The sequence below is a fragment of the Bubalus kerabau genome, chromosome 12, assembly GCF_029407905.1.
Source record: "Bubalus kerabau isolate K-KA32 ecotype Philippines breed swamp buffalo chromosome 12, PCC_UOA_SB_1v2, whole genome shotgun sequence".
Classification (NCBI taxonomy): Eukaryota; Metazoa; Chordata; class Mammalia; order Artiodactyla; family Bovidae; genus Bubalus; species Bubalus kerabau.
The window spans coordinates 77,138,208-77,153,094 of record NC_073635.1 but is presented as its reverse complement, the minus strand read 5'-3'; the positions used below and the strand labels follow the sequence as shown (position 1 = coordinate 77,153,094).

Here is a 14,887-nt window from a genome sequence, read left to right as displayed (position 1 = left end):
AATTTTATTTCTGGCTGTGCGGGGTCTTTGATGCTGTGTGTATGCTTTCTCTAGTTGTGGCAAGTGGGGGCTACTCTCTGTATGCTTGGGCTTCTCCTTGTCGGGGCTTCTCTTGGGGAGCACAGGCTCTAGGGAGCATGGGCTTCAGTAGTTGTAATATGTGGTTTCACTTTAAAATCAAAGGTTTTGCTTAAAATCTGGATAACTTTTCATCCTTAAATTCTAAAAGACTGGTTCAAAACCCAAATGTTTGAATGGAGACGGCCCCAGGTAAACCTAATGTTCAATTTAAAACTGGGGGCAGAGCTAGAGAAGGAGTAATCTTGGTGCCAGTCTTGAGTAGGATAAACTGTGAAGTAGACATAACTGACCATACAGTGGTGTCTAGCCTCAGAGCATTGTGCTCAAACTCCCTTTTATATAAGTCAACAGACCCACCACTGGTGTATAGACTTCGCTTTGTGTTCCCACGGTCTGCTTCTACCAGAAAAATGTTTCCAGTTTTGTTTAAAGGCCAGTAATCTAGGTCTTCCTAACCTGCACAAACCCAGCAGATTTTTAATGACCTGTTGTGTAACAGTTGACATGTCCTTTTGAAGTTACAAGTGTAAGTGGCATTAAATATTCAAATGAAAATGCTGGAAAGGGAAAGCATCAGAAGGCCCGGAGAAGTGACATTGGATGCAATGTGCAAGAGGAGGAAGTGCAAGCCAGGCAGAGCCAGCGTCGAGGTAGGTTTCTTCCTTTGAAGACAAGGAAGATGGGTGTGGGGGGCTGGAGCTGGCACACAAGGTCACACAGAAGGGGTTGTAAAGCACGTGGAGAGGCTTGGTGACTTTTTCCTGACGTGCAGTGAAGCACTCTCATACTCCTTGGTGTTAATCCAGAATCTCTCAGGGGGTATTTTTATGCCAGCATGTTTCCTAATATTACGTTTATTCATAACATCTGTCCTTACTATATTGGGGAAGAGCTCTTGGATAAGAACAGATAGACTTATATGGGATCTGAAGATGCCATTTTTCATTGCACAGTGTCCAAAACAAACTTCCCCGGCCTAAGACAACAGGGTACAGGCGCTCCCTGCGTGTGGACCCACCAGGAGGAAGAGAAGCTGGTTTGTTTGCCCTAAAACTGTACAACTGTGGAATGAAGTCTTTCCACTTTTATGAGGTGTTTGTAACCTGAGGTAACAAAAGCATAAACACTGCAGGAAATACAACATTGCAACAGGTGGTATATAGGAAGGAGTATTAATAAAACCCTAAAAAACTGTAATGATGGTGAAAGGTTGTTAGAAGAGTTACCCTTTGCTATCTTTAAAGACTCTCTCACACCAGAGAGAAAAATCACATCCGTTTAGGAAGACCAGTCTTTTTAAAAAAATAACAAAAAAAAAACAAAAACCCTTCACACAGATACACACACACATACAAATGAGACACTATGCTTATAGAAATCTCCTGGAATAGCAGGGAAGCATGCAAAGAACACAAACTTAAATTCCCTAAGAAATCCTGCAAGCAGTGCTTTCTTCCTCGTGCTTTTTAACAACGTATAACTCCAGCTTCCTCAGGAAGACCTTGGAACTCGCTTTGCTAGTGGCCTTCCAAATCTGGCAGCTCGGTCCCTGGAACAGCTAAATCAGAGGAGGCACGTCTCCCAGTACACGGACCCTAGTGAAGGTTGGAAACGTGTTCTGAACAAGACCGCAACCTCGGAGTTGTCAGCTGGATGCCTTATTTTTTATTTTTGGCTGTGCTGGGTCTCCGTTGCTGCACAGGCTTTTTCTCTAGTTGTGGCAAGCAGGGGCTACTCTCTAGCTGCAGCGCGGGTTTCTCACTGTGGTGGCTTCCTCGTTGCAGGGCACAGGTTCTAGGGTGCAGGGGCTTCAGGAGTTGCAGCGCATGGACTTAGTTGCTCCTTTGCCAAGTGGAACCTTCCCTGACCAGGGAGCGAACCCTCATCTCCTGCATTGGTAGGTGGATTCTTTACCACTGAGCCACCAGGGAAGCCCTGGACGCCTCCTCCTTAGAAACTGAACCCTAGTATAAGGTAGTGACAGATGAATGTGCATCTCTTGCTTCTGCTGCTGATCTCTTGATCCCAAGAAAGGATCGACTTGGTGGATAGAGGTTTGCAGGTTTCTAGGGTGTGACCTATGTACCTTAAGATTAAAGTGACTTTTTTTTCTTGATAGATCACGAAACCCTGCTTTGGGTGTGAAGGCAGGAGGGGGAGGGGATCAGCTACTTTTGCAACAGGTGGTACATATGAAAAAGAAAGCTACTTTTGTTTGCAGCTAGAAATCTGAGATAAGCAGCAGTGTCCACCCCACCCACTTTCAGAACTTTAACAGAAATGTACACCTTACGGTATAAAAGGGAAGGTCCTCAAAGCCAGCCTAAAAGTTAGATTTTAATGGTACTGAAAGTGAAGGACTGGTCACTCATTAAGGCCTCGCTGTCCTAGATTTTAATCATTTCACTTTTGGAGCTCTTCCTTCAGCTCATGACAAGCCAGAGCCCTTTGTCACCTCAGTTGCTGACTATGTATAAAGCAAAATTGGAAAATAGACTCCTCCAAAAGACTGAAGGCCAAAAGTACTCATTTGACCATAAATATTTTTATTAAATGTGAAAATACACGGGCATAAAAATAGTACCCATATTTGTAGACATGTCTGAGACCCATTTCCATTAATTTCCGGAGTCTTATTTATTAAAACACTAAATTGAGATGGATTAACTTGTACTTAGTTTTGTCTCATTCAGACCAACTACAGACTTAACAGCAGGAGTAATATTTTAACTCATCAGACATCTCCAGTTGTTGCCTCCTCTGTGCTCTGCTTTCCACTGCAGGTAAGAGGCTCAAATACAGAGGGTGTGAAACAAAACCCGTTTACTATACATGAAGCCACGCAGTGGCTAATTTTACTCTTAAATCATTCAGCAAATGAGATCATCCATTAAACAGATCAAATTATCTCCACCTATTAACATCATTTGCAATTACAGAATAAACTCTGCTACTAACAAAAAAGGAATGATCTGATTTAGAATAATTGTTGATAAATCAGCATTTGCCACCCTCTTTCCTTTATAAATATGGAAAAGTCAACTACATTCAGCACAGTGGCGTGCATTTCTCTAGGTTAACCACGCATGTGTCCTCAATGAAAACTGCACAGGGCTGTCACGGGTGCCCTGTCCCTTTAAGGAGGCAGAGACCTGACTGAGGGGCATCTTGTATCCTTTTTTCATGGTAAATTTCACAACTTATGACCAATTTCATGCTCTAAAGGTGAAATCTTTTCATTTTTCCATCATGAATAGAAAATGATGCCAACTTAAAATTGTTAGCTTCCCCCCCAACCTCCATACTCAGTTATAACTATAGTCTTTTTCTCTTAAGTGGTGGGTAGTTTTGACAATTATCAGAGTCCCAAAAAGTTCTGTTTTCATACTGATACTTGAACTTTTAATACTGCCTAAAGAGCAAAACGTTTTAAAATTAGTGCTGTTATATCCAATTCATATTAGTAAACTGTTGAAGTCATTTTCCAGTTTTCATTTATCCATGGAAAAAAGCACAAACTTTCAGAAATGGGTATTACATTAATTTACTTTCTTTTTAGACTTTTTTTCATGTTTATAGGCTGATGTGTTTAACACTTGCTGCTGTGGAAAAATACCCATTTACCGACCAGCGACACTTCACTTCTGGAGCTCACGGAAAAGGAAGGGAATGTGACACAGCCAAGGCCGGGCGCCCCTCTCCTTTTGCTTTTCCACAAAGAGCCGCACAGGTTACCGGGCACCTGTGGTCCCCAAACCACAGCCTGGAGAGTGTGACGCTCCTGCATCAGGCTGCCAGGATGGACAGCTGTCCCTTCTCGCTCCCAGCACTCTTATCACTGTGGAGGGCAGGAGGCCTGACCATCTTCCCAGTCAGGCGGATTCCAGAAGACTACTGATGACCCTCAAGGCTGGAACTGAAAAGTTGTTATTTTCCTCACTCATGAGCAAAAACAACAGAATCCAGAGAATTTCTCTCCACGGTGTTGGCACCATACCTGCTTCTGTCTTCACTGAAAACAAGCAACTCTGCAGAGTTCCCTTATGACAAGTCAATGCATGGTAAGACTTCAGGAACGGAATTTATAGTTCTCACAGGTGGAGAAAAAACAGAGCAAACCCTCTCAGTAGCAGGATGGCAGTTGGCAAGTGACAGGTGCCCAGCACAGTGACCCACATGGCCCAACCCCAGCCACCCTGACCCCTTCAGGCGCCTCCTTGCTGGCAACTTTACATTCTCTCCTCCAAATGGAAGGTGGGTGGTTTGATATTTCCTTTGTTCTGATTTCTTTATGAAAATTCTTCCTTGTAAAAGTAGGTAGAGGCCATTGCAAGATTTCAAAGAGTTCACAGTGACATCATACATGAAAGAACTGGACTGAAAAAGAATTGCTGATTTAACTAATGAAGTAATAAGATTAAAGAATAAAAATGAATTTCCTTTGGAAATTATTTTCATACTGGCTTGAATTTTGAGACATTAAAACAGAAGGAAAGCTGCAAGCTGTTTGCTAGTTTTCAAAATGCCATCTTGTTTATTGGAAAGAAATAAACTTCTAAATAGATGCAAAAAGCATTTAACGTGTTTTGTCCAACTCAACTATGTTGTTTTTGTCCCTCAGATTAAAAAACTTTTCCAAGTATGTTTCAGAATGACTGTAGAAGGAATCTATTTGTGCTTGGCTGGCTGTTGTGGATATTAGTGGTAGGACAGCCCCAACAACTCAGAAGATGCTTGATTTCCCAAAAAGCAGTCAGTATATTAGGCCCATCCTACTTAAACTGTCAAAATATTCTGAGGCAAAAAAAAAAACAAAAATTATTACCTTTATTCTAGAAAGGTTTTATCTAAATAATTCTTAGATTTTAAATGCAGCATCAATAGTTCCATAATATTTTATGAATCCCTATCCATAAATATTTAATGTTATAGATTAACATTTATTTTTCTTTTAAGGAAAAAATTATCCAGCATATAAAGACTGAATAGTTCATTTTTCTTAAACGGTAAGAAGGTATCCCAAAAAAAGATGCTATCTTGTTAGTGGACATACAGCCAGAGCTCACTAGGTCTGTAAACCTGTTTCTTTCCTGGCAGAACTTCCACAGGCATCAAGGTCTGCAAAGGGGCAGGCCTGCTACTTAACACCCACCTCAAAGCAGTCCCACGTGGGCACCCACGGGCCAGGTAGGCCAGGACATAAGAGAAGCTGCTGAACTTACCAAAGTGGGAGACATGGCATACTGTCTATGTTGACTGAGCAACTTTACATTCTAAGCCAATCCTGTTACAGGAAATGCTGTACAACTCACAACTTCAGTTGTTAATTCTGTACTACAGCAATATTATTTAAATACCACTGCTATGTTATCTGAACTTATTTTACATATTTTTAGTTCATTGTATTTCAAATTAAATAAAAGGGCCAGTAGGGTTTACAGTTAATTCTGTTTCCATGGTTTTCAGTATTCTCCTTCAGGTACTGAACAAAAAAATACATGTTTACCAGACCTCACCCTGGCTCCTGCCATTCGTAGCAGGTTCTCTAAGGGCTCTGCCCACCTTCAACGACAGCCACGTTCATGCTCAGAGAGAGACGGGAACACAAGTGGAAATGTAACACAGTGACAGGTGACCGGACAGACCAGAGTCGAAGCAAAGTTGTGCCTAAGAACATACAGCTCAGAAGGTTCATTCCTCTTGGAGAACGCTGACAGCCCAGGCTCCTCCCCACACACGCAGGTGCTGACATGTACGCAACAAGAAGAGAATCTCACCTGCTCCAGTGTAGAAGATAAAAGATCTGTGCACCCGCCTCAGACTGCTGCTTCCATCCGGTCACAGCACAGACACAGGCTGCTCTGCCAGAAACAGAAGCCCGCCTGCCTCCCTGCCCTCACCCCTGTCAGCCTCAAGTCTGCAATGGATAAGAACAGACAGACATTGCCATTCTGAACACCTCTTTGGTCGTGGACAAACTGAAAGATTGGAATTTTCTTTTTCAATAGGATCCCGGAACAAGGTTATTTTGTTTGTTTTAAAACTTTAAAAAAATGAAGGAAGAGGAGCAGAAAAACAGCTGGTTTAATTGAAGTGGAATTTAAATCTAAAAGGTCCGCCTGAGCTAAAGGGATTGAACCCTTGCCATGAGTTCCAGCTCCTGTGGAAAGGGTTGCCGCCACCTCCTTGTTGGCTCTCTGCGTCCAGGGGGTCTTCTCCATCATCAAACTTCTTCCTCATTTCTGGAAAAGAAGCCAGCAAGGTGAGACCCAGCTGCTGCCGGGGCGGGGGAGGGGCTGGTTCTGGGGGCTACACACCCCAGTTGTTGAAATAGCTGCACCTGATGTTCAAATCCAGGCTCCCTGCCACCCCACCCCCATCAGAAACAGACTAGAAAAACCCGCCAGGGCTCAAAGTGGGCATTCACCGAAATTCAGACCCCTGAAATCTTCTCAGAAGCCACCCAAGGAAATTCTTCCCTGGAAGAGATGAGGAATTGCAGAGAAGGAGACCTCAGAGTCACATGTGCTTTTCTGATCCAACAGCCCCTGTCACCGTCCTAACCCCAAACATGAGGTCAGCTAGGTGCAGCCTCGTCAACGCATGAAGAAGTGTCTGGGCCTCACTGTTAAGTCTGAACAGAAGGCAGGCTCCCCAAGCCTGAGGGAGGAAGGTGCCTTATTGTACAATCCAGGAGCCAGCTGTGCCTGTCAGTCCTGAGGAGACCAAGGCCACTGCAGACAAATGGCAGTAAGGATGCGGTAGGCAGCAGAGATTAGAAAAAGCTATTTCATCCTTAAAATGAGGACAGGAAGAACAGACAGAAAAGAACTCTTAGTAAACAAGAATGCAGCTCTTTTCTCCATCATGCCATGCTGCCCCCTGCTCCCCTAGAACTCAGATCCAGAGGCCCTCCAACTTGACATAGCTGCCTGACCCGCGCTGCACAGGCTGAGGGGACAGAGCCGCTCATAGGCGTCAGTATCTGCAGATAAAAGAACAAACAGTATGTAACCTACTATACTAAGTCCTGTCTCCCTCACTGGATTGTAAGTTACTTGGGAATAAACATCATTTAACTTCAATTCCATAGCGTAAGTAGTAACTCAAAACTCTGTCAAATGGGCATAAAATGTGATTTCCTTCTATTCTGTTGAAGTTGTCTAGCTCAAAAGTCATAGTTTCTGCTCCCACTGACAAGGATAGCCACAAAAAAAGCAGTAAGTATCATTAGCTTAACATGAGATACCGTCTAGAAGTGTCAAAGATTGTTTAACATTACCTCAGTTCTTAACTGTCTTCCTCTTATTACCCAGGTCATTTGAGCTTATGGTGAAATAACAACTGGGGCTTAATATCAATCACCAGTAATCAATTAACTTGAGTCAGGGCAAGATTCCTGGGGAGCCACTCTCAGAGGGCGAGGATATTTGCCCCTCTCCCACCACTGCACATGCCCGCCTGGCAGCCCGTTTCCTCATCAAGCTCCTGTAAGTTCGGTGTGAAAATCAGCACTGATCTGTGACTCTGGATGGAAACTAAGAGTATCCCTCTTGTACTTTCATATCACAGGTGAAAAAAACCTGAGGCTCAGAAAAAGTTCTAGGAGCTTGCTTAAACAGAACCTTAGCTCAGCCTTAAGGTTGAGCTCCTGATTCCACGCTTGGTGGTGTCTCCACTATACCCAGAGTCTGACAGGGGCAGACACAGAAATGAACTTCTGGGACCATCACCAGCTCCCGAGGTCAGCCCCACGGGTCCCCACCAGCACGCGCTCCACCGTCCACTTCTGCCTCTAAGATGGGCAGAGGAATAGCGCTAACGGCCACCATCACTGACGCAGCCGCCTCAGGAGAAGAGAAACATGAAGGCAAACACTACCTGGATCGGAGAGGACTTCTTTAGCAGCTGCTATGTCAATGAACTTTTTCTCAGCTTTTTTCTTTTCTTCTTCGTTCTGGAAGTTGTCTGGGTGCCACTGCAGTGCTAATTTTCGGTATGCTTTAATGATTTCTTGCTTTTTGGCATTTCTGAAGGGTGGTAAAATTCACAATTATTTAAGAAGTGTCCAACACACTGCCACAAAGAGCTGAAAGACAGCCCAGAAGATTCCACTGGTTTTCTGAACAGTGCCAACATACCCAACTGAGCGTCTGACGCAGAGCCCAGCCTGACAACTACAGCCGCCAGGCTTCCCTGAATGCTTGTTCCCTAATGCTAGACTCTCAACAGAAATAAACTAAAGTACTCCTTCCTTCTCTTTACAACTTTCCCTTTTAAAAACTTCTTTGATGCATTTTAAAATTTTCTGAATTCCCAAACTACCATGATTCACTTCTTGGCATTAAAAAAAACACTGACTCATTGAAGCACACTTTCTAATTTGCTTCTAGGTTTGCCTACTTAACAAAGTTTCAGACTTTTGATTGAAAGATAGGTGGTTCCCTTCTTCAGGGAAGGTGGGTATAATATAAATGCACATACTGAGTAAATGACATTCTCCCTGTGCCTCAAAGTTGATTCTGAAAGTGCCATTTTTATCTTTACGCCTAGAGAAGTTTTGTTTTCCTCAACCCCTCTCCCGTCTGTTCCCCACCCAACAAAAGCTCACTCCTGCCTCTCTACCTTTCTTAAAAAATCTAGGCCCAGGATCTGTTCATGCTCCAGTGGCGTGTCTTTGTCACCAACTACTAATTCTCCATCATTACATGCCTAGTCTCTATCAAACAAATTTATCTGTAGTATATTAAAAACAACTTTGTGATGTTAAAGGTTGTTAAACTTATAGCTGACATAAGAAAATGAATCATGGAATAAAGAACAACATTTAGCTTTAAAATAGTTGATTAAAAATAATGCAAATTTTAAGTTAGTAATTCACCTTTTTACTCCCAAGATTTTGTAATAATCTCGTCTCTGTGACTGTTTCAGTAGCCTCTGTGCTTTCTCCAGACCTTCTCGAATCTGCTGATCATTCTCATTGTGTTCCTGAGCAGTTTCATAATCCTGAATAGCTGTCAAAATATGTTGAAGATAATGCTGTTAGAAGGAATTATAACTTGTGACATTTACCCTGCAAATGTGATACCAAGTCACCATCCCAACCCCTTCCCTCGCCATCACTAAGAGCCTAAGAAGTGGTATCACCTTCATCATTTGGTTCAAAACTACACGAGGCATCCTTTTAAGGCTGCATTAGGTAGCTTACACTCCCATTCAGTAATCGCCACTCCGCTTGTTTACCTGGCCACCCTCCCACATTATCTTCCCCACAGCTGTGTGTTGTCTTAACATCAGCCCTGACACAAAGCAATGGAGTGACTGTTACAGGAAAATAAGATGCAGCAAAGACAATCCGCATGCTCAGTTGCAGGGCTACAGTTCAGAAGATTGAGAGGCTTAGAAGGGACCAGGAGAACCATCAGAAAGCAGAATGACCAGTTCACCCACAGGTTTCAACACAAACTATTACAAAGCTGATTTTTTTAAAGTGCCAATCAGAACAAATACATATACAGTCCTGGTATGGGAAGGCTAACGCCAATTCACACTGCATCTTATTTGAGATTAAATATGTAGACAATACAAGGCATCTGGGTATCTAAGGTCACACAGAGCAGACTTATCCTTAGAAGGCCCTGAGGGTGAGGGTGGCCCTTGGCTGGTGACTGACAAGTTGGATTTGGGTAGTGTTCCCAACATTCTCTGATAGGAATAGCTGGCCATAGCTAAACGATGCAGATTGGGCTAACCATCTTCTGGGCATCTGGCATTTTGGTATGGGCTGGCCAGCCCCCAGTAAAGGCCCTGGGTCTCTTAGCTTCCCTGGTAGACACACTTCACACATGCTGAGGAATTTGGCTTGTCCTGCACAATTTCAGAGCTCGAATCTCCCACCTGGTTTCCTCTGGATTTCACCCCATGCGCCTTTTCCCTTTGCTGATCTTGTTTGTGTCCTTTCGCTGGAATAAATCTCAGCCCTGAGTACAACTATGTGCCGAGTCCCATGTGTCCTTCTGAATCCAAATCTGGGGGTGGTTTGGGGAGACACCAACACAAGATTTTCTCACTCTCCTCCCTGGACAGACAACTCAAATGGATCTTTGGGCTCAAATTCTATTTTTTTATGGAAATGCATTTCACTACGGGAAAGATATCTCTATGGATAGCATGCCTGAGCATTCATCTTGGCAACAGCTAATCCTGGAAGGGGTTTAAAAAAGCCCCTGGGGCAGGTTAAAATGCGAAAGACATTCAAGCAAGATGGACAAATTTAGTCTACACTACAAAGAAAAATAACCAATACTACCTTCCACTCATGGAGCAAGGGGGAGGGCACTTCAAGCTTTCATCCTCATTCCTGCCTCAAAGCATTAATGTTAAATATTAATATGAAACATTAATATTACTGACGGCCAACTAACAGTGACATCACAAAATACCTTTCCAATTCAGTACATAGACACAAAGCCATTATAAAGAGCAGTGAGGTTTAACCTGCAATACCCGTAGCACTTGAGAGCACAGCCTAGTGAGGAAATGTACTTGGAGTTTAACACAAGAGGAAAATGTTTCAGTATGCTCAATTTTTTTACTTATGCAAACTACATTTAAAACATGTTTTCATTCTTAAATATTCAGAGTAGCTTTCCCAAAACAGTCTTCTGTCTCCTGTATTTTATTAACAGTTAAGATAGATACATTTTTCACAGTACAGGAAAAATAGGTTGTTTCCTCAAATTCACATGATTACAGGTAGGTAACTAAGTAGAAACAATATGGATGATGTAAACATCCCATGAACATAAACTAGATAACTCATTTTTAATTATATTTCTTAGAACAGTATGTTATATATTAGCCAATTAATTTTCTAACCTCTGAACCTAAAAACTCATCCTTCTCAAATTCTTTTCTTCCGTATGCCCCTCACCCAGTTCTTAAGGAGCACTGCAAACCACCAGATCAAGATGGCAGAGAGTAATAAGCACAGGAATTTCCTGCCCTCTACCCTCCAAAAATAAAAAATAATATAAAACACGGCAGTCCTGAAACTACAGCAGAGCAGAAATGGTGACCAATTGCTGGAAGAGAAGGCAACTAGGATCGGATTAATGAGTAAGCCTAACAACTGCAATCCAAACACACACTGAAAGAGGCCCTAGAAGATTTTGGAAGCTGTTTGCTTTGGCCAAGGATTCTGAATTTAGCAAGCAGGAGGAGCTCTAAGGCAATCATCAGGTTACTTCATGACGTGGCTTAAGTACTGGCTGGGCAGCCTCTCCGCCTGTATGTGGAGCAGCTGGCTGCAGCATTAACCCCAAGCCAGGTCCAAGAACCAGTCTCTGCAGAGTGCCAGACGGCATGTGGAAGGCCCCCGACGTGGCTGCTGGGCCCCCCGGACACCAAAGGCCTCCACAACAGGCCTGGAATAAACACCAGAAAGGCAGTTCCACACCAACGGGCTCCACCGATAAATGTGTCAAGTCCTGCTTATTCTGGCAACTGGGCAAAATGACGAGCACGACAGGGAGTCTGTCTGTAAACAGGTCCTGCCCACTTCGAGCCAGCGTGAGCTCCCCAACACAGAGGAGCATTCAAAAGAGAGATGTGCACAATACACACAGCTGCAAATGGCTCCCTTCTCACACTCCATAAACCCAGTATTAAGTTGTAAATCAGCTTCCCTTCAAAATATATCCAGGATTTAACTATTTCTCACCATTTCCACACTTGCCACCGTGACGCAGTCCAGCATTAATACACCTGACAGCTTTAATACCTTCATAAGGTGTTCACAAGGTTCCCAGCTGCCCCCTTACTTGCCTAGAGTCTATTCTCAAAACAGCGACCTCAGGGGTCTTTTTAAACAGTGTATCCAACCTCCAGTGTAATATGCCCCAAGGAGCACCTCCCAGATATCATATAAAACAAGGTAGATGGTCGGGGAAAGGGAAATGACGGGAACAGGAGGGCACACACCATTTTCAGCACAACAGTGCAAGGAGACTGTTCAAGGGCTGCTAAAATTAGCTAGTATCAGCCATGAGTCCAGGGTAAGAGGAGGAAGCAAACAGAAAGCCCTAAGGGAAAGAACCCAGAAAATGCCAGCAAAATTCACTTCCTGTGAGTATGGTCTCTTCCAGAAGAGAGCAACAACCTGCATCCTTTACCAAGAAAACTGCAATACTCCCTTCTGGAATTGATAGAAGGACAGGGAGAGGGTATCATCAGGAGAGTTTAACAGTCATAAATATGCAGGCTGCTAACAGCAGTGTAGCAATTGCATAAAGGAAAAAATGGACAATATTAAAGGGGAAGATAGGAAAGTTTGCAATTTCCACACCAGGTAATTAAAGTTCCCTCTCAGCAACTGATGGGAAAAATAAACATTACACCCAGAAATTGCAGGATACACATTTTCAAGTGCACATAGAATGTTCAGCAAGATAGATCCTACAATGGGCTATAAAACAAGTCTACATAAATTCAAAAGGAGATACACCTAAATAAATTTAAAAGGAAAGAATTCATAAGTATGTTCTCTAAGCACAACAGAATTAAAATAGAAATATATAATAAGGTTGTATATTGTCATCCTGCTTATTTAACTTATATGCAGAATACATCATGCAAAATGCCAGGCTGGATGAAGCACAAGCTGGAATCAAGATTGTCAGAAGAAATATCAATAACCTCAGATACACAGATGACACCACCCTTATGGCAGGAAGTGAAGAGGAACTAAAGAGCCTCTTGATGAAAGTGAAAGAGGAGAGTGAAACAGCTGGCTTAAAACTCAACATTAAGAAAACTAAGATCATGGCATCCGGTCCCATCACTTCATGGCAAATAGATGGGGGAAAAAATGGAAACAGTGATAGACTTTATTTTCTTAGGCTCCAAAATCACTGAAGATGGTGACTGCAGCCATGAAATTAAAAGATGCTTGTTCCTTGGAAGAAAAGGTATGACCAACCTAGACAGCATATTAAAAAGCAGAGACATTACTTTGCTGACAAAGGTCCATCTAGTCAAAGCTATGGTTTTTCCAGTAGCCATGTATGGATGTGAGAGTTGGACTATAAAGAAAGCTGAGTGCTGAAGAATTGATGCCTTTGAACTGTGGTGTTGGAAAAGACTCTTGAGAGTCCCTTGGACAGCAAGGAGATCCAACCAGTCCATCCTAAAGGAAATCAGTACTGAATATTCATTGGAAGGACTGATACTGAAGCTGAAGCTCCAATACTTTGGCCACCTAATGTGCAGAACTGATTCATTGGAAAGACTCTGATGCTGGGAAAGATTGGAGGCAGGAAGAGAAGGGGATGACAGAAGATGAGATGGTTGGATGGCATCACCGACTTGATGGGACATGAATCTGAGCAAGCTTCGGGAGTTGGTAATGGGCAGGGAAGCCTGGTATTTTGCAGGCTTGGGGTCAGAAAGAATCAGACACGACTGAGCAACTGAACTGACTGATGTAAAAAGGTGCTTAGGAAACTGAAATATTTTAAAATTAGACAAAATATCTAAATAATACATGCATCAAAGTAGTTAGAAGGAAAGTTAGAATATATTTCAAATCAAATGACAATGAAAATAAATGTGAGAAGTGCAGTTTTAAATACTTATATTTAAAAAGAAAAGAGGCCTAAAATCAATGACAGTTTAAAGTTAAGAAGCAGGACAAGCAAAAAATAAGTCCAAAGGAAGTCAAAGGAAAGAAAGAAATCAATGAAATACAAAGAAAAGTCATAGAAAACATTAACCAATCCATAAGTCAGTTCCTTCAGAAGACCAACAAATTTGACCAAACTACACTGATCAAGAGGGGAAAAAAAGCAAATTGTCACTATTAGAAATGAACAAATTATCACTTCAGACCTTACAGACATTAAAAGAATAGTAAGAAAGCATTAAAAATGTGATACAACCAAAAGGAGCAATGTAGGTGAAATGGACGAATTCACTGATGCACACAACTTACAAAAACTAAAATGAGAAAATAGAAAATACAAGAAACCCTATACTGATAAACTGAATTCATCATCAAAAATGTTCGTGCTAAGAAAACTCTGGAACCTAAGATGGTTTCACTGGTGAATTCTAAACTTAAAGAAGAAACACCAACTTTATACCACTCTAAGAAAATGAAGGTATGATCTTTTAACACAGAATACTTTCACGGAATAGGGCAGACTTAGCGTCACTAGGTAGAGTTCAAGAATAGGCGAGAAAGCATAGGAATCTGGTTACAGGACATGATAGGATGTCAAACATAAAATATATCTTTTCCACAATTTTGTCAGGCTGGCCCTTCACCCAGAAAAAGTGTTACCTGGCTCCTGTTCTCAGAATTATAGATATTATTAGTAACACTAAAGTAACAGCCATGTCAGATGGAGTTAGCACAGCAATCACAGGTCACACCTAGGCAGTTGTAAACAGTCTGCCTGGCAAGAAGGAGACTCAAGAGATGCAGTGTCAATCCCTGGGAGGAAGCTCCCCTGGAGAAGGAAATGGCAACCCACTCTAGTATTCTTGCCTAGGAAATCCCATGGACAGAGGAGCCTGGTGGGCTACAGTTCATGGGGTCACAAAGAGTAGACCACAGCTGAGCAACTAAACCACCATAGGTCAGAGCTAGAAGCAAGCTATCCCATTAAGTACCATTTATATAGCAAAGTCAATGCAAGTTACCAACAACTACTCTAAAAATAAGTACAGTGGAAACCATTTACTAGAAGCACTGCATTAAGCATCACTTTCTGAGCACCATCTTCTTTGTCTTGTAACTCAGGAG

The 14,887-nt window shown here is 42.4% G+C and overlaps 1 protein-coding gene across 4 annotated transcripts in view; it reads right to left on the bottom strand.

Moving 5' to 3' along the window:
• Nucleotides 1-6,147: 6,147 nt before the first annotated feature.
• DNAJC3 (DnaJ heat shock protein family (Hsp40) member C3) overlaps nucleotides 6,148-14,887 on the bottom strand; it is an 82,801-nt gene continuing 74,061 nt past the window's right edge. For 2 of the 4 annotated variants that reach the window (XM_055542864.1, XM_055542861.1), the window contains exons 10-13: nucleotides 8,963-9,095; nucleotides 7,963-8,111; nucleotides 7,001-7,066; nucleotides 6,148-6,323 (exon numbers count right to left, since the gene is read on the bottom strand). In XM_055542864.1, coding sequence (XP_055398839.1) covers nucleotides 6,166-6,323; nucleotides 7,001-7,066; nucleotides 7,963-8,111; nucleotides 8,963-9,095 — 506 coding nt within the window. In that variant the 3' untranslated portion in view covers nucleotides 6,148-6,165. Of the gene's footprint in view, nucleotides 6,324-6,758; nucleotides 6,877-7,000; nucleotides 7,067-7,962; nucleotides 8,112-8,962; nucleotides 9,096-14,887 lie in introns of those variants that run through there. The other 2 variants (XM_055542863.1, XM_055542862.1) reach the window with 2 other exon arrangements.